We start from the raw sequence: 20,299 nt of genomic DNA on the forward strand, positions 1-20,299 counted from the left end.
TACAAAAATAAAGTATCATTTACATTATCTTACCTTCGTGCCTGCCATCAATAAGTTGCTGAAAGACCTATAAAATAAAAACAATAAAATATTATTAATATCTTGATTAGCATAAATAATATGTAATTATGAAGAATACAACTGTTCAATTGTATTGCTAAGTAGTCTTAGAAATATATTTGTCAGACAGACAAATTTTGAAGTCTGTTTGAGTAAATTACAATAATAAACACGTATGTGCCATACACTATACAATGAGTGGCCACTTTATTAATTACGGCTATTTAATTGAGTAGATCTCCCCCCCCCCCACACTTTGTCCTCAGTCTGGATTCACTGTGGCATTGACTCAACTAGCGTTGAAACCGTACTACAGAGGTACTGGTCCATATTGACTCAATTTGTTTCCACATTTGTTTAAAATAGAATAGAATAGAATCTTTAATGAGATCCAGTCCCTTAATGCCTGTATCGTCTTCAGCTATGATTGTTATACGCGTTACGATCTGCGTGGAATATTCGATTGAGTGTTTGACCGACAAACACTCAAAATGTTGCAAATTAGATGCTTGCGGATCTCTACTCGAAAGAGCTACTCCACCTTATCGCAAAAGTGCTCAATTCGATTGAGATCTGTGACCTAGAAGGCAGTTGCAGTAAACTGAATTCACTCTCGCGTTCCGAATTTGGTCTGTGCAATTTTGGCTTCGTGATATGGCGCATTATTTTGTTGAAAGAACGCATTCCAAGATGCATACATTGCATCCATTAATTAAGGGATGCACCTAATGTGAAATAATTTTCAGATGACTAGTGGTATCCGTATGTTTTTCTCCATTGGTATCAAGGGGGCCCAATGTGCGCCACGAAAACACACCCCACACCATTATACAACCACCACCAGCCCACATTGTTGACACCTGGCAGGATGGTCCAAGCTTTTTGCTATATTCTGGTCCTCCCATCAGCGTGAAACAGCCAGAATCAGGATTTGACAGAACAGACAACGTTTTTTTTTTTTTTTTTTTTAAATCCTCCAATGTTGGTATTCCTGAGCCTACGAACTGTAGCTTCTCTTTTTGCAGAAAGGGATGGAACACAGTCGTTAGCTATAACACTCCATTCTTCACGAGTTATGATGAGTTGTGCTTTCTTTCTGAAATGCCTCTTTGGTCAGCATTGCTGTTCGGGTTGTTATTTGACTGACTGTAGCCTTCTATTAACCAGTGCAAGTTTTGCCAACTTCTGTTGAACTCTCGAATCAGTGAACTCTTTCCACCATAGTATCGCCTTGACTAGATGATATTCTGCTATTGGACCAGTCTCAGTAAATCCAAGGTAGAGTCGTACGTGAAAACCTCAGCACGGTTTTGCAGTTTCCGAGATTATACCGGCGCTTCTGTCACTGACTATTATGCCGTGTACAAAGGCACTGAACTATAATATCGTCTTGCCCATTCTCGCACCGAATTGCACACATTCATAATCCATACGCATCTGTCCACTTGGTTTAAACTGCGTGGTGAGAACAGAAGAAGCGCTCCATTTCATGAAAAAGTTGGTGTACCCATTAAACTGATCATTCAGTGTACTACTCCGCTACTCAATGTGCTACTCCGCGAAACATCTGGGTTCGAATCCTGTCATTGACTGGAGGAATTCTTAAATGCCTCTTAATTTCAATTGTAGTTAGCTAATTTCAGATAGAGGGAATTTTTTTTGCGAGTTATTCGGGGTTCTTCAGCCCGCACGATATGCAAATATATAATGCACTTATACAAATTTAACGCATCCAACACAATATGGATTGGGATGTCAATGGTGTAGAGCATAACAACAATAATAATTGCATATATGGCTACCAATGAAGAAATTTGTGTAGCGCGGAAGGCTTCGTCGACTCAAACAATAACGCATGAAATGTGATGAATTCGTGTTCCAATAGAAGAGTAGATCAAATTAAATTCTTGACTAATTTGGACAGATATATGGACTTTGGATATATTGATCAAAGGTGAATGGGCAAAAATAAATAAATAAAATTGCAATCTGGGAATAATAAAGAATATGAATGACGAGCATGTGGTTTTTGATTTCATTCATGCACTTTGGATTCAGTCAGAAAGTTTGAAATAAAGGATAAACTAATTTAAAATAATAATATGAAGCATTTTTTTTTCTGGGAAGGGAAAAAAATAGTAAGGGTGAACTGAGCTTGATGTTTCTGGAAACATCATATATATATTTTTTTTTTTTTTTTTCTTTTTATAGAAAAGTTAAAAAAAAAAAAAAAAAAGAAAAGGAAGCCCAAGCTTTTAATACAATCCAGTGGCAATAAGCTTTATTCTTCTTCTCTGGAACTTTCAGACATTTGTTTCGAAACTAGGGTCGCATTTTACTATAATAAAATTTGAAGGATAATGAATTTATCTGGATAATGTACACAAAAATTTGTTGAATTATTTTATCTTTATTTTTGGCATTCATTTATCTTGAGTTATTTTAAATCAAGAATTTAATTTAAAATATTTATAAATTCAGGAAAAAAATAGTGTAGACAATACGGGGAAATGAAACATCCGGAATATGAAATCAATTGCATCTAAGAAGCATTTTCCGTCACCTTGAATTTCTTACTAGTGTGCACTGAAGAAAGATTAAATGTTATTTTAGAAATTTTATGGTTATTTTATATATAAAACATATAGCCAATCTGGTTAGGTTATCCATATCTAGCCATATGTGGTTATCACTTTCTTTTATTTTTATTTCACGAGTGCCCCTGTTCATGATGATACAGGGATAAGTTTAAAAAAATACACAAAGAAAGAAAAGCATAGAAAATATTAATAGCGAATTTCCAAGAAATCCCTTCCTCAGTCGGATTTCACGCACAAAAATAAATAAATATTTTTTCTGTTTATACTACGGGACGACCAAACGGTCAGAGGAGTTCCCTCTGGTAGACAGAGTACAAGAAACAGCACCGTATTTAGCAGTCACGGGCTTAAACCCCGGTCACTCAAGGCACGTCTACTTATGATTCCGTGCTCCTGACCACTCGGTTACGGCGGCCTGCTGTGAGTGGATTAAATACAGAACTGATTAAATAGACGTTCCATTACAGCGCTTCACAGATTATTGGTGAAGGATTAACTAATCCCAGAATTTTACATCCCTATTATAAACAGTTTATTTAATATACATATAATTAGGTATGTATTTTCTGATTTCTTATTATCGTAGAATAGCTAATTTCTACAATATTTTGCAGGCAGTTGTATTTAACAAATAGATTGGAATGGAGGAGGAGAATAATATCTCACTTGTTTTCTAAATTTACCTTTTATTCCTACAGCCCTTAACATTCAAGAGTAAAACTCCACTTAACAAGAGAATAATACATTATAATGTTTTTTTGCTTCAATATCGAATGAAGTTTTTTTTTTTTTATGCATTTGTTTATGTTGGTTGGGAATGATTCACTCAGAACCATTTGGTCTATCCTAAAAGGCCTAAGTATAAACAGATAGCCTAAAGAAGAAAGAATTGCTCGAAACCACGAAGAGCAATTAATCCATCTGGGGTCTAATAGCCGGCCACGTTTTATGGAGGATTGTTAAAGGAAACCGAGGCTCATTAAACAAGAATGAGTGGGTGAACGCATTTATATTTAAGCCACTTATCTCTACTGTAAATGGAACATGAACAAAGTTGATAAAAGCAGGCGCTCCTTGTTCCTTTAACCAACTTCTGCCAAGTGGAATGCAACTGAGCAACTTACAGCACACTGCATAGTGAAAAAGAAACCTAAGTTAGATTTCGGTAAACCTGGTGTTGTCTGTATCCATAAGGTTACAATAGTATGCAGCTTATAAAACTATTATTATTATTAATAATCTGATTTACTTTCCTTTTGATATAAAGGTTTCTTACCCACAAAAAAGAATGCTATATGCTAAAGGCACCTTTACGTTATTTTCAAAAGCTTTGTTTTATTAAAATTGATGCTCATTTGCTGTGTGTAAAGAAAATGATGTTTGTTTTTATTTCTATCTCAGATAGAGATATGCAGTAGAAAGAGCAATCAAATACAGCAGAACCTCAAAAATCAGGGACTTTTTGAATATTTTTCGGGTGTAGGTGACTGCACAATGACCTAGGGATTACACGAACTTCTTTAGCTGTATGTCATTCATATTATGCATTTGCAACGTATAAAATCAAACAATTCTATTACTGAAATCATACCTCACTATTTATATATACGCCATATTAAAGTCATATAACCATTCTGACCCATTTTAAATAGCGATGGAGCTATAATCTAGTCAATAATCATTCACATTTTTTTACTTTAGATAACGAAAGGTATGAAAGGGTAATGGTACAGGATTAAAAATTTCTGCAATTAATGTATAATACGTACCCCTCCGTAGCCGAGTGGTCAGGAGCGGGAGTGCAGTAGCATCAGGCGCCTCCGTAGCCAGGTGGGAAGGAGCAGCAGTGCGTAGTACACGCTTCTTGATTAGACCGGGGTTCGAGCCCGTCACCACCAAATACGGAGCATGCGGAAAGGTCAGGAAATGACCACCGCACCGGAGCAATATGGCCTTAGTTGCTAATGCTCCTAAAAACCAAATAACAACAACAGCAGTAGCACCCCCGCTCGAGGTTTCCATCCTGCAGTGTGTTGATAATGGCTGCAGTTTACTTTTTACATCAAATAGTAACCCACCAAGTTTCATGCAGTTTCAATAAAGTTGTTTTTTAATTACAGGTTTAGAAATCAAAGTTGTGTGAATGGGAAAAGGTGGACAAAAATTAGTCACCGTGCATTCATCTAATATTTGGGGGGGGGGACGAATGGAATAACGCCAAAGACAATTCATGAGGATATGATTACAATATTGGGAAAATAGGTCCTTTCCTATTCCATTGTTAATAAAGCGGGTTTATGAAAAAAATAAGTGGAAAAAGTCCTCTTGGCAAAATTAAATTGATTAAGTCGAATTCTTCTTCTGACAGAATTTAAAACAGGGTAAAAGAGCATGGAAGATGACCCACGCTGTGGAAGAAGACTATATGATGAGTTATGGATGAGTAACAGTTCGTGCATTTCCAACATCTTGGGTATCTCATCTGAACGTGTGCACCACATAATAACAGAGGTTCTCGCCATGAAAATGGTGTTAGCAAGATGGGTCCCAAGTTGTTGACAGCACACCAAAAACGCACCATAATTATGAAATCACGTGAGCACTTGCATCATTTTCTAGAAGATCCAGCAAATTTCATTACAAGGTTTGTGAGCACGGATGAAACGTGGATCCATCACTTTCAGACACAAACGAGGAGTTCAAACAATGTAAACACAGCTCTTCCCTCCAAGAAAGCCAAGTCGATTCCTTCTGCTGACAGTGTTAGCATCGGTTTTGTGGGATGCTGATGGAGTGTTGCTAGTGCATTACCTTCAGAAAGGCTAGACAGTTACAGGAGCATTAGACGAGGAAAATCCAGTAAAGGAGTCTTGTTCTACCAGGTGAAGGCACCTGCTCACAAGTCTCTCACCATGGCTGCACTGTGTGAGTGCATCTTTCAAATCTTGGACCATCCGCCATTTAACCAGATCTAGAACCATCGAACTTTTACCTATTTCCTAATTTGGCTATCGTTTATTTACCCATCGACGTCGACATCATTGCTGCAGTGGTTGCATTCCTGGAGGTCTAAGAGATAACTTTCTTCGGAGCTCGAATCAACATATTGCAGATCGGTAGCAAAAGTGTATTGCCTCGAAAGGGGACTATATTGAAAAGTAACACGTTACAGGACCAGACTCCTCAAATGAACCCTTCATGCTAATGCTACGAATTTTTCGAATGCCCCTCGTAAACTCTGTTATATCCCTCTCCCTCATGTTGCTTGAAAAACTGCAACCTGCCGATATTTAACTGCAAAATAGTAGGATTCAGAACGGACCGTAGCGATCCAGACGGCCTGTCCAGTTCGTTACACTCATCCGGAATGTAATGTAATGTACTTACTTGATTATTAAAAATAAGATATTTTATTGCCGACCGGGCTAGCCAGGTGGGTAAAGTACCTGCCTGGCAACCCAAAGGTCGCGGGCTCGAATCTCGCCTCTGGCTTGGATCAGAGTAGTGCAAAAACCTTTGGGAGGTGCATTATGACCACAGAAGCCGAAGCGCCAACAACTAACCAAAAAAAAAAAAAAAATGTTAATGAGTATTTCGTTTAGTTGAAATTTCGATTCCTACTTTCGACTACGTTTGAATTCAGAAGTTTTGTTTTGAGAAAGAGTGGGATAGATGGGGGGGGTGAGTTAATTTGAGAGCAGCGCCTAATGCACACAGCTTTCCCAAAGATGTCTGCTACTTTTATTTTGCATTATTAGATTTTATATTATTAGATTTATGTTACTTTGTGATATTTAGTAATGGCCATGTGGTACAAGGAAACCTAAGGCTTATGCTGCAACAGCCAAAAAAAAAAAAAAAAAATATATATATATAAATAAATAATTAATAAATAATAATAAGAGCAAAGGAAATAGACAACCTATGCATTTCCCTCCTCCTGTAGGTAACTATCTTGCTGACCTTTGAATTTCCCCAAACTGTCAGCCTCTACTACCCAAAAATTAACCTATTCCTGTAATTTATAACCCTATGGCGAAAATAAAACTTCCTGCAGTCCAGTCTAAACATCTCTCCCCCGTAACTTGAAAAGATGGCCCCTAGTTCTAGAATCATTTATAACCGTGAAAATTTCATCCTCATTCATTTTACTATTGTCTCTCAGAGCCTTCGACACCTCAATCAAGTCGTCTCTAAGTTGCCTAGTGTCTAAGCTGTGCAAGCTACATATTCGAAGTCTCTCCTCACAAGCATGTCCTTTGGCAGATCTCACTAGGAGAGTTACCTGTCTCTTGACAATTTCAAGAAGTTTGATGTCCTTTATCGGGTGTGGTCTCCACACTTGAATACTGTATTCCAAATGTGCTCTACCAATAGCCTTATATAATGGGATGACGTTCTTCACTTGACTAGAAAATGTTCGATAAATTATCGATGAACACCACCATGGGCTTTACTTGCAACCTGTCTACAATGCTCGGAGAATTTCATGTCTGACCGTATCACAAATGCCAAATCCCTTTCTTCCACTACTGACTTTAGTTCAACTCCACCAAGTGTACAAGTTATTTTGGGGGTTAACCCCCAAACAGTAACATTAATCCCCAAAGACTTTGCACTTTGCTGAATTAAAGCATAGCTGCCACTTTTCTGACCATCCGTAAAGTCTATCTAGATAGACTCTGAGAAGCTCTGCTTGGCGGCATCATTAACTACTCTACCAATGTTTATATTATCTGAAAATTTAGACATCGCACCCTCTATCTCTTCATCGATGTCATTTAAGAAAATCAAAAACAACGGTGGTCCCAATACTAATCCTTGGGGAACCCCACTTCTTATATCAACCCAGTCTGAGGAATAACCATTTATCACAACCCTCTGCCTCCTGTCCTGAAGCCATCCCGCTATCTATCTAAGGATTTTCCCTACGATTCCAACCTGTTCCAGCTTATAAAGTAACCGCTCATGTGGGACTGAGTCAAATGCTTTGCTGAAATCCAAATAAACAATGTCGAAATTATTCCCTAAATCCAGCTCCAATGCCATTTCAATCCAAATGATCCTGAATTCCACCAGTGGAGGACTAAAAAAAAAAAAAAAAAAAAATTGATTAAGTAAATAAATCTACCTAATCAATATGTGACCAGCGCTATCTGGTGAATCATCGTGTATAACGCGCCTGGCGCGGTATACACGATGATTCACCAGATAGCGTGCAAAGATGCTTTGATTGATCGGCTCGGAACATTATAAATTTATTTAAAATAAAATAATGAAAAAAAAGTATAATAAAACCGTTTTACGGGTCCCAAAAAATTACGGGCCCTAGGCAGTTGCCTAGGCCAAAGTCTGCCCCTGAATTCCACCCTTAACATTGCCTCCATGATTTTCTCTTGCTACTGAAGTTAGAGTGACCGGTCGGTAATTTCCCACTACACTCTTAGAAACACCTTTATGTATTGGCGATTGGCACTTTTCCAATCAACAGAATCTCTCCAGAGTCCAGTGATGCTCTCATAATTAGCCTTAATGGTTCAATGCACTTACTTGCTGCCTCCTTTAAAATTATAGGGTAATATGCCATCAACCCCAGGAGCTTACTCACCTGTAGGGCTCGAAAGTTATTTCATTAAATAATCACGTGAAATTTCAATATCATTAATTACATTATATTCGCGATATAAATACAAAGTAACATAAAAAGATGATATACAAAATATGTGATTCAAACTAACATAAATTTAATTTTTATTTATTTAAACAAAGATTCATAGATTTATAGAAATGGATTTCATTTATAATGCATCACTTCCTATCAAGCTATAAATCAGAAAAAAAAAACCTTTGATAATAAGAAAGCACAAGTTGATAATCAAAGTGGAATTCAAAGTGAATTAATTATTATATTAATGAACGTTGATTGTATACTAGCACACTGGTACAAGAAAAAAAAATTGGTACTGTTCTGCTATAGTTAGTTCCGCACATTAAATTGGAGTGTTAGGCTTCTTAAGAGGGTCCGTATCCAAAGGGGAGGAAAAGGAAAGTGCCTCACAAAATGCCCCTTTTTTTTATTTCAGCTTTTCGCCTTCCTTGTTTTTTCAAGTCGTTGCAATGTGCAGAATGTATTTTCTGTCCATTCAAGGTAACCTCAAAACTGAATTTCTCAACACGTATCTCATTCACAAATTTTGAAACTAGAATAAGGGAGGTAACCAGGCAAGGCAAAATTGCAAGGAAAATGACTTTACAAAAAGGTGAATATCCCCGGCATTAAAAAAAAAAAAGGCTCAAATTTTTCTAATGTTTTTAGGTAGTGCATATATATTTTAACAATTCGATGTTTATATTTAGTTTATGATTTACTTTATACACATACTTGTAAAGGAATAATGATGGATTTTATGACGAGAGAAAAATCAAAGGCATGAATAAAACACCCAATAAAACAGATTTATATATATATATATTAAACGTACTAAAGCAACTATGTACGTCAGTAGATGTATTAAAATAGTTCAAAATTGTTTCATTCCATAGAAAGAGCTTCAAATTGCACAGATCTGATGTTACCCAGCAAGTTCGCAATCGGTTCGTTAGAACCGGTTTTTAGTTTAAAAATAAATGCCGAATTAATAGTTAAAAATGGTTTCATAAATTTCGAATTACATAGTAGATTGTTTTGCCGATGCCGTTAAAAAACCTAATCTAGTGAAAATGTATTGATCACTACATTACGTTTTGTTTTTGGTACAACATAATTCTATATTGCTATTATACTCACCTCTAACTGAAAACATAATCGAAGTAAACTATTTTTGTTTCTTTTTAGAAATTTAGACCACTCCACAGAGACGCCACTTGAGATATACTTAAATTTGCGAAACTCAAAAGTATTCCTTCTCGTACACAACAAACGTTAGTGTTTATAGATGACACTCCTAATCAAAAATTCGTATTCTAATTTAGCTTTAAAAATAAATTACATTAAACGTAAAGATGCGCAAAATTATGAACCATTGATTAAACATAGTTCCTAGTCTGTTTTAATACAGTTACTTTAGCATCAGTAAATTTGAGGATATGAACTCACCATCCGTGAGTAGAGAGGACAAGCAAAGACCACCAAGCCAGCAGGAACACACCTTCCATAGTTCACCGACCCATTCACAACGCTACCGTTTGGACGGACACTTTTTCAATTCTTCAAATAAATCTCGAAGAGCCACATTAAGTTGTAAAGTCCTTAGTAATCGCTAGGAGTCCAACAATCCCAACAAGTGTCTCCACGTTTGCAAACACGCACTTGGGGGATTGATTTTACAAGCACGGCAACTCTTCGGTAGTACACTTGCTACCAACAATATCGCTGACCGAAGGTAGTTAGCTGGCCAATAGTACCAAGACATGTCCTTCCATCAAAGGAACCGCGCCTGTATCTCACACATACAGCGGACCTCACAGCCTAAGGCACCACGCCGGCCGTATCCCACCGAGTGTGAGAAAAATGGGAAGAATGCTCTGCTCCTCCGATCCGCCGTTTGAAACGGCGATTAGCCTTCGATGAGCCACAACCGACAAAAGGGATACCTTTGTTCTCTCCGAACCTGTCTCCTTGTCGTCTTTATTTTCTACCTTACCCTATGTCCCGCCTCGTTCAACGGTGGTGGGAGACGGGGTGGGCTTTTAGTGGTGTCAAAGGCGACATGATGAGCCTCTCAAAACCCTTGTCCACAACTGGGCTGGCCTACTGCGGTAACAAAACTTAGTTGACTCTAGTTGGAGAGAAAACCAATACACACACTCAAAGAGCTACCACCAGTTGCACGTTCTATTGCCGTATGCTGTTCGCTAAAAGTGTAGTATAGGCTAATAGTAAAATAGGAGATGCAATTAAGGTGTTTACTTTTTTATGCCCGCTTTCTTTATTATGTCGGCTTTCTTAACAGTACCAGAGCGTGCCACATCATTAAATCGCCGCTTTCTTCTATGGGCAAGGGAAAATTAGAAAAGAGAGAAATATTAACGAGTCGAATGACAGTTTATTTGGCTCTTTAATATCGTTCGGTGTGTGCGATATGACCTCAGTAATTATTTAATTAAGGTTTGCATACGCAGGAAGTAATATTTTAAGCTTGTTGGACAAGATGAGATTTTCCAGACGAAGTTATTAATAGCTCAGCAAACCCAGTGAACATTGACAGTTTCTATACAATAGTAATAATTAGCAAAACAATTTTGGCTTTGTTTTTATTAAATACATCCGGGACTGAATGCTAAAAACTCAGGGTATATATCGTAGGCTGATAGTCACTCCAGAATGAACGAGTCTTTTTGTCTGTTTGATTTTTCCTTTCTTTTTGGAACAACGATTACAACTGTTATTTATAATCGGAAATTGAAATGTTTCTGTGCTGATGAGAAAAAATTCCCACTTCTACCTCCAGAGGTGTATTTGCACATAGAAATCGAAAATGACGGATATGTCTCGGTCCGGTTTTAAAACAGAGATGAAACAAGCCGTTTTTCTCATGAGTTTCGACCCAGACCTTTCTCCCTGTGACTTTTATTTGTTTGTGCCATCATGGTTTCGTTGCTGGATGAACGAACAATATGAAATTTTCTTTCGCGATGGAACAATTCTGTTGCCTCTACATTGGAGAAAAATTGTTGAGTACAGTTGCAGTTGCATAATAATCATATAAATATTTGCGCACATGCTTTACCTAGATTGCTTGTTGCTTTCAACTGCAATAAAATTAGCAAATATGGATGGATGGATGGAAAATGTAAAACGCAATGTTTTCTGAATTCCGGAAAGATGTCCGCTTGGTCTTCAGACACCATTCTTTCTTTCCCCTCTTCTGACGGCTGTAACTGCAAATTCGCAAAAGCAATGAGCATCTTTTTAGGTGTGTTTCATAATGTCAAAAATCTTATTAACATCCCTCTGTTAGCTTGTCTGCGTTTTGCCTTATCCGCCAGTTAACATATTACTTCCTGCGAAATTACTTCCTTAAAATATTACTTCCTGCGATAACAGTGAACTTCTGGTTGCACTAATTTAATCGAAAATCGAAAAGCTTGCTAAATTTCAGTTTTAAGTCAAGTACTGCTCTCTTGTATTACACTGGCGCAATATGGCTCAAATTGCTGATTAGTCGTAAAATTGCCATCACCATCAACAAGAAATACAGTATATCCATTTTGATCTTATCCCACTGAAGGTTTTATGCACTGTTAAAAAAATAGATCTTGCCCTCTGTTTTGTGGCGCTCGTATTAAATGAATAATTTTGTGTTATAATATAATCTTTCGTACGGAACGGTATGTAGGGAAAGAATTTATATAAAGTAAGTGATAGAGAGGCACCCTTCCTGTGTAAAATCCATTTTATTCTTCATGTACCTACACATATTCTTCAGGATAGTGTGACAGAGGATCGAAAGGATTCACGGATCTGTCCTAATCAACTTTTATTCATTCCCGTTGTATTTTTACCTGCCCCTAGCCATGTGCTGTGATGGGCTTGCTGTATTTGCAATAAATGAATATTTATTTATTTATTTATTTATTCTTTGTACAGTTCTCTCCATATATACGTTTCAGTTTTATTAGTTTTCTTTCTTAAATTTCATTATTTGATTTCACGCTGTGTAAACAAATAAACATTTACTCATCCTCTCTTATACATCACATACTCTCTCTCACTCTCTGTGCGTAAAAAAATTTGGAAAGGGAAAGGACGATACAGTAGAAACTTAAGGACAAGGATCACTGATAGACAGAAAACACCCAACAACTATAATATACATAAGTGCTATGTATTGAAAATAAAGTTGAGGAGAAGAGAAAAGAAAATAATAAAAAAAAGAAATAAACTCAGTGACCAATGAATTATGACCACCCCTTCCGTAATGGATTGTAAATAAAAAATAAATTTTCTGTTTATACTCCGGGACGACCAAACGGTCAGAGGAGTTCGCATGATAGATTGAATACAAGAAACAGCACCGTATTCAGCAGTCACGGACTTGAACCTCGGTCACTCAAGGCACGTGTACTTATTAACCCCAGGGGCTCACATCTGGTGAGTATGGCTTGGCACACCCAGTGTCCTGAGCTGGTTATCATCATTCTTCTCTTTCTTGGTGATTCCTTTCTACTTCTTATTCTCTCTCTCTCTCAGGGTAACTCGGGAATTTTTTCTTTTGGCTGGTGCAGCATAAGCCTCAGGCTTCCTTGCACCATATGGCTAATAATAATAATAATAATAATAATTATGCACTCGCGCGCCTGACCACTAGGCTACGACGGCTATGCCGCATCGCTCGCAGTATTAAAAAAGCCGAACAGCCTCGTACTCTGGAGCAGTGTTAATTTGCATCTGATCATGCGAGTAAAAGTGATAAAGTAGCAGTCATGGAACATAATATGATTATGTCCCATACCGTGATATTCCACTATGTCCCATAATATGGGACATAATGGGGTATCACGAAGTTTCAAAAGGGCATCATTGTGGGAGCGCGGGGGTCGGGTGTTTCCATATTGGAAACGGCACGTCTTGTCGGATCCTCGCTGCCAACTGTGGTTAAGAATGGTGTCCAGAGGGTAAAACTACCTCCCACTTACAGAACTACAAAGGGTGCAGCGCATTGTATGAGCTCAGTGGCAGGTCGCTGTCCGACAGTCGACATCGCAATACAATATAAATTTAAATATTTTCTATTTATACTCCGGGACGACCAAACAGTCAGAGGAGTTAACAAGATAGACAGAATACAAGAAACAGCACCGTATTCAGCAGTCACGGGCTTGAACCCCGGTCACTCAAGGCACGTGTACTTATGCACCCGCGCGCCGGACCACATATGGGGAATGCAAGAACAATATCCCAAATAGCGATGAGCCGCACGCCTAGACATATGGGGTTCTACAACAGACTGCCCAAGGGATAGCCTCTCCTTACCACTGATCATCGTCGACAGCGAATGCTATGCGTGAACAACACGTTGGCTGGACACTGTAGGACTGGAAACGAGTGTGCTGGTCGGATGAGCCCAAACATCTGTGCAGTACACCGATGGATGCCTTAGTGTGTGGTGCAACAACATGAGTCCATGGACCCATCCTTCATGGTGCCCATTATCCAGGCAGGTGGCGGTGGTTGCTTAATATGGGGCATGCTTTGCTGGCAAGGACTATGACAAACGTTTGACTAGTGAGGTCTACAGGCAGCTCTTAGGGGACCATGTGCACCCTGCCATGTTGCAGTTTTTCCCGGACAGGAACGGGCTATTCCAAGCGATAATGCGCCGTGTCATCGGGTTAGTACTGCGCACGAGTGGTTCGAAGAACACTGGAGATATCAACCATCTATATTGGCCTTCAAATTTTCTTGACCTCAGTCCAATTCAACACCTTGTGGGATGTTTTGGAAGGGAAAGTGAGGTATATGGACAAGCAACCATAATCTATTTCGACACTGTGGAAAGCCTTGAAGGCAGCGTAGTTGCAGATCACTACGGAGGTTTCAGAAATCTAGTGTAGTCAATGCTTAAGCGAACATCAGCTGTCATCAATGCGAACTGTAGTGTAACAGAGTATTATATAGGTGATCATAATTTAGTGATCACTGAGTATATATATATACTGGATATATTGACCTCTTTAGTAGTAACCCTTTTTCCGTTAATTTTTCTTTTCTTATGACTTTGCAAAATCTGTAGTCAGAGTAATTCCCTTTCTTCACAATTCCTGTAGCGCCGTGAGCGTTACATCGAGGATAGTAATAAAATTTTGCACTATTTTTAATATTAATAACTGAAAATTAAGCCCCATGGAACAAAAATATGGTTTTCGCATACTTGTGTAATGGCGTTTTTTTTTCCAGGCAAACAAAGCGTTCAAATGTACGCATTGCCGTCTGAATCGGTGTTTATAAGCAGCAGACAAAGCGAATTTTCACTTTCCTGCTGAGATCTTTCCACAAAACAAAGCATTACTAGTTCGTCTCTATTATGAAAACAATCAGAGCGTTATTTCTGTCTAATCAGCTGTGGTGACAATCACACAGGAGACCATAATCACCAAGAATTTTCCCAATTCCTGGTCTTCGCATTCAACAAGTCTGAGTGCCTTGATCCTCACCCCAACGCAGGCTTAAGGGGCCTGCTTTGGGGTGAGGTAAATCGAGATAAACCTCCACTCTACTAACAACATGGTCTGATTCTCAACCCTCTCGGCCCAACCAAAGAAAAATCCTGGGTGCACTACTGGTCAGAAATGCCATTCCTCGTCTTCTTATGCTTACAGACCAATGTGGTGGACAAATTGAACCTCTTAAAATGAAAATACGAGTGTTCGATTTCATTTATAAAAACTACTTAGCCTTCTACTAGCAAGATTTTAAATTACTTATTTGTTAACTTCAAAAAATATCAATTATATAGATTACTTATGAATTTGAAAATTATATTTTCTACTGTCTTCATTTTTAAGTCATTAATTTTTTTAAAATGATAAAAACTTTATAATCACTCCGTATGTCGTCAGACCTAATCACGTTACAGTATATACATTAGATTTATACACTGTTCGACAAAATTAACAGAACAAAATCTCTTTCATGATATATTTTATTATGAACAGTGTCGCCGAATTCGAAAATTTAATATAATAAGCAACCTGGTATGCAAATTCCGAGTATCCAATAGAATTCGATCTACCACCATACAAATCCGCATTTTATGCAAATTATTCATGTCTATAAAAACATGGCTTGTGACAACATCACTTCATTCCCGTTTTTTGGCTTGCTCAGTGGGGTTGCCACATTTCCAGTACTCGGGTTGCAAGTCACCGTCGTTTAGATGATTGTTTGAGATGGCGGGTCTTTGGAAGACTTGAAGCCAGACAGTCGCAGGCGAAGGGAGGAATGTTGGATTAATGTGTCAAGCAGTGTCGTCTCAGCATTCTGGAAGCAGTTTGAGGAGACAGGAACCATTACAAGAAGAGCTGACCAAGATTGCCTTAGGGTTGCAACCGGAACAAACCGCTATCTGGTTCTAACAGAAGACGGAACCATATGATATCCTGTCATCAATTGTCTCTTGAGGTTGCTGAGGCTGCAGGTAAAAATATTTCCAACCGGACTGTGTTAAGAAGGCTCATTTCAATTGGAGTCAACGTAAGGAAGACAATGGTCTGCATCGCATTAACCCAAAGCACCACTGCTCGTCGAAACTGGAGCCCTGACAAATGAGATACAGTTCTGTTCTCTGATGAGCTTCTTTTGCCCACAAACAACAAACAGATACTAGACGTTATTTCATCTGGCGACAATGAGAAAATGCGGCACAACATCAGAGAAAGGGACACATGTGTTGGTGGTGTTCTCGTGTGGAGTGGAATAATGATCAACGGTGGCACCCCCCCTTCAAGGTTTCGATAGGGATGCCGTAACTACGTATCCTTCCGCTAACCCTATGTGCGACTTTTTAGGGGTACGGTTGTCCCAGATTTTCTTTTCGTGCACGACAACGCCATTGCACATAGAGCTCAAGTGGCAGAAAATCACAAAACTAAAGATATCAAAAGACTGTCGTCGCCAGCACGATCAGCAGACTTAAATCCGATCGAACATGTGTGTGACACCATTGGACATCGCAATGCACGCCGACAGCTAACTCCTCGGACACTTGGTAAGCTGAGGTCTGCGTTAGTTGAAGAATGGGATTTGTTGCCAAAGAATCTTATAGACATCCTTATATTGAGCATGGTTCACTGCTGGCTGTCAGCCCTATTTCGCAGCTGAATATTTACCAATGGCTGAATTTCAGAGAGAATGAGTCCACAAGGACCCTCAGATTGGAAGGACGGCATATTCAAGTATAGGCAACAAATGAATAAAAAAATGACTCTTAAACATCGAGTATATATAATTAAACATTTAGAATATTGACAATTGTACAATTGTAGATAATTCAGTTTTACTTTCCTTGATTGGTTATTTATTCAAGAAGTATTGTGCATTTGTTTTCTTGATAGCCTCAGGGACTGTCTGACAGAATTTCATATAAAACAATTATCACATAAATCGTAGTAATGACTGCCACTGATAAGACATTAGCATCATTATAATATCTGCCATTCAGATATTGACGTTAAATATTTTTTCCTATAGATACACACGAATACTGTCTTATCCACCTAGGACAGACAGATTCAATCATAACGCTTAATAAAGGAAAGTTTCTTTCCACTATTTTTTATTTCTTTTAAGAAGACCGTAAATAACGCTCACAGAGCCGCTCAAGTGAATAATGATGACCAATTGGCAAAACTTAATCGCATCTAATCAAGAACAGGAAATTGAGAACAAGTGTGAATGTACAAAACAGGAAATTGTCTAATTTGCAGGTCAGAGTGCGCGATACAAGGAAATATTTCACAGTACTGGAAGGGTTGGGTGCAATTTATTCACCGAATAAGTCACCTTTTCCAACTATTTGAAAATTATCATTTCGTAGTTTAATCTTCCCCCTCATCGGATTGTTCCATCTAGGACGACCGTGTGAGGAAAGACTCCGATTATGTGGGCTACAGAGCTTGGCAACTAGGCACCTCAGAAGTGACCTCAATCAGGTCACTTCTGAGGTTTTTGAGGTTTTTAAGGCTCTGAGAGGAATTAGTAAAATGAACGAAGGTTGAATTATCACTGTTCCAAAGAATTCCAGAACTGGGGGTCATGAATTCAAATTACGAGAGTTGAGGTTTAGATTAGATTGTAGGAAGTTTTCCTTTAGCCAGCGAGTTGTTGATTGCTGGAACAAGTTGTCCTCGCAGGTAGTTGAGGCTGACAGTTTGAATAAATTCAAAGGTCAACTGGATACTTACCTGTGTGAGGAGGGAAGCAGATTATTTGTGTTTTCTTATCTACTGGTCGAGTTTTTTTGTTTTTTTTTTTGCCAGTGCTGCAACAGCCTGTGGCTTCCTTGCACCAGGGGCGTATTCAGGGGTGGGCAGAGGGTGATATGCCATGCCTTAACTAAAAATGAACGCAGGAGGCGTTTTAAAAACATAACTCAAAAGCCTGGTCGCCATGCCCCCCCCTCCTTATGATGATACCTGGAGACCCCCACTGCCTTGCACTATATGTCGAATACTGTTACTATCTATTTTTATCAAAAAAATATCAGTTTTAATACCCTGAAATCGTTGCAAGAAAGCGAATTCTTTTGATTGTAGGACGACTTTTTACGTCACTGAGATATGGAGTTCTCTGTTAAACCATCAGAGAATTTGTTTGCCTATTTTCCAGACCAGGAAGCCTAACTTTGTAGGGGATAACCCCTGGCATCTACGTTTAAGACCTGGTAACTCGCTTGAAGAAAGCTACTGATATATCATGGGCATATGGGACAAACACTTAGCAAAAACAAAATCAAAACTCACGAAGATATTTTAAATATTCTGTGCATGCGCGATTATTAATGACCTGCCCTAATTATGAAGTTTGATGGTGTTAGTTAATAATTATGAAGTTAATATTTAAATATATTGATTACAATGCTTTTATGAAGTTAAGCTGTGTTCTTCTAGTCTCTCTCTCTCACATAGCAGCAGGCCTACGCTTCATGGAATGAATTAGAGCGATATCTGTATCAGGTGACACCTCTGTGTCGGCAGCAATTGTAGTGGCGGCATTTACTTTGTCGATATATTTAATCTGTTTGATTCGTGCGGCAAATAAATCTTAGTAATGTTAGATAAGCTGAGTACTGTTAATCGTATGGGCGAATTCAGACTCCAGACAATCTTTCTTCCCTGCAGGCCTTTGCCTCTGGCATTTTTACCCGGCGAAAGACCTCGTATGCCAATGCCAACCAAAACGAGACAAACAATCTACAGCCTAGATTTCACACTTGCGAAGGGGAAGGCTAAATTCAATTTTTTTATTTTATTTTTTATTTTTTTAAATTTATTTTTAAATTTTTATTATTTTTTATTTATTTTTTATTATTCTCTATTACTTTATTTATTTATTTATTTTAGCTCGGTTATTTTGCTAAATTTTCCATACTTATCAATTTTTATTTTATTTATTTATTTATTATTATTTTTAAATTTAATTTAATTTCATTTTTACCTGTACCACTAGCTTTTTTATTATTATTTATTTTTTATTTATTTACTTTTATTTTATTTTTATTTTTTATTATTTAATTATTTTATTTAATTATTATTTTTTAATTATTTTATTTAATTATCATTTTTTAATTTTTTTATTTTTATTTATGTTTCTTTATTATATTATTTTTTTATTCTTTTTATTTATTTTACCATTTTTTAAAATTTTATCGGCACTTTTTTTTTTACAACCAGCATCACGGGTAGGTTTTTTTCCCCCTTCTATCTTGCCTCTGGAATGGGCCCCCAGAGGTTCCTGGCCCACCTGCTGACAACACCAGGTCGGTCAGAGTCTCTTTCGAGACGGTATGTGTTTTTCTGGGACTGGCCCACCTTCCCGTGGTGTGGACGAGTACCCAGAATTCATCTGTCCGGGTGACTGATGCTTCTGGGTAGCCAAGAGGCCAGAACAGAACAACAGAACACACACAAAGCTACGTCCCACACATATCTGACCCATTTGTAGTGATACGGTTGTTCAGAGACATGCGAGGTGGAGTTGAACAAACGTTCTAGGTGTCGCCCTTACATATACATATGTCCACAATCGTATGGGCGAAGTTGAGTTAACTTTCAGTAGCCGCCCTATCTAAGACAAGCACAGCATAATCATATATGGGCACTCTGATACATCCGTTTATATCTATTCAGTTTACTGATTTAGGCCATCGAAATGCTTTTAAGTCGTGGCCGCTTTCAATTACCGAGAAAAATCAGGTCACGAGGGGCCAATGTTTCGTGTCTAACTGCTGGATGAAAAACTCTTTAAATCCTTTATTGTCTGAGAATATCTAAATGCACAATTGTTAGATATACAGTACTTGGTTTACATTTTCACATTAAATCATTATTGTCACGTCAGAATATCATGTAGAAAAATAAGGGTTGGGAGGTGTGGTTATCCGTTTTAGTGACAGTGTCCGTTATTTCGGATACGGAGAGAGGTGTGTATCTTAATGGCAAAAATATACATTCCTTATAAGGTTAGAGCAAGAAGTACGCGATGGTTTTAAAGTCCTTTTACACTTTTAAAAAATAATAATTCAAAAACGACATGTCATATTAAAAAGCGGTTTCTTGCATTGTATGGGGGAGTTTTTAATCTTATAAAATTTGAAATTTCACCACAAGGATGCGCGCAAAGTAGTAGAAAATATAGAAAATAATAATGATGTAGAAAATGAATCTAAGGTAAATTTTTCACCAACGTTTATTGACAATCAGATCTCCGCATAATTATACGTTTTTAATGACTATTCGAGACTAGTTTAAATTTCTGATGGAACGTTTACTACACCCCTTCAAATCTAAAAGAGTTGCTGTTGTTGCACCTCATCAGTTTCTTCAACCATTTCTTGTGCAGGATCACCAAATCTAATCTTAAAAGTAGGTAGCCTTTTCCGAAACGCCTTACAATATTTAATACGTTCCTTCTTGAACAA

The 20,299-nt window shown here is 37.9% G+C and overlaps 1 protein-coding gene across 1 annotated transcript in view; it reads right to left on the minus strand.

Moving 5' to 3' along the window:
• The window catches only part of LOC150088133 (protein Wnt-8b-like), a 43,998-nt gene that overhangs the window by 9,699 nt on the left and 14,000 nt on the right, over positions 1–20,299 (minus strand). The window contains exon 2 of the mRNA XM_090370036.1: positions 34–67. Coding sequence (XP_090226162.1) covers positions 34–67 — 34 coding nt within the window. The remainder of the gene's footprint in view (positions 1–33; positions 68–20,299) is intronic.

The sequence above is a fragment of the Mastigoproctus giganteus genome, chromosome 3 (genome assembly GCF_048544385.1).
Source record: "Mastigoproctus giganteus isolate SK-2022 chromosome 3, ASM4854438v1, whole genome shotgun sequence".
NCBI classification, from domain to species: Eukaryota; Metazoa; Arthropoda; class Arachnida; order Uropygi; family Thelyphonidae; genus Mastigoproctus; species Mastigoproctus giganteus.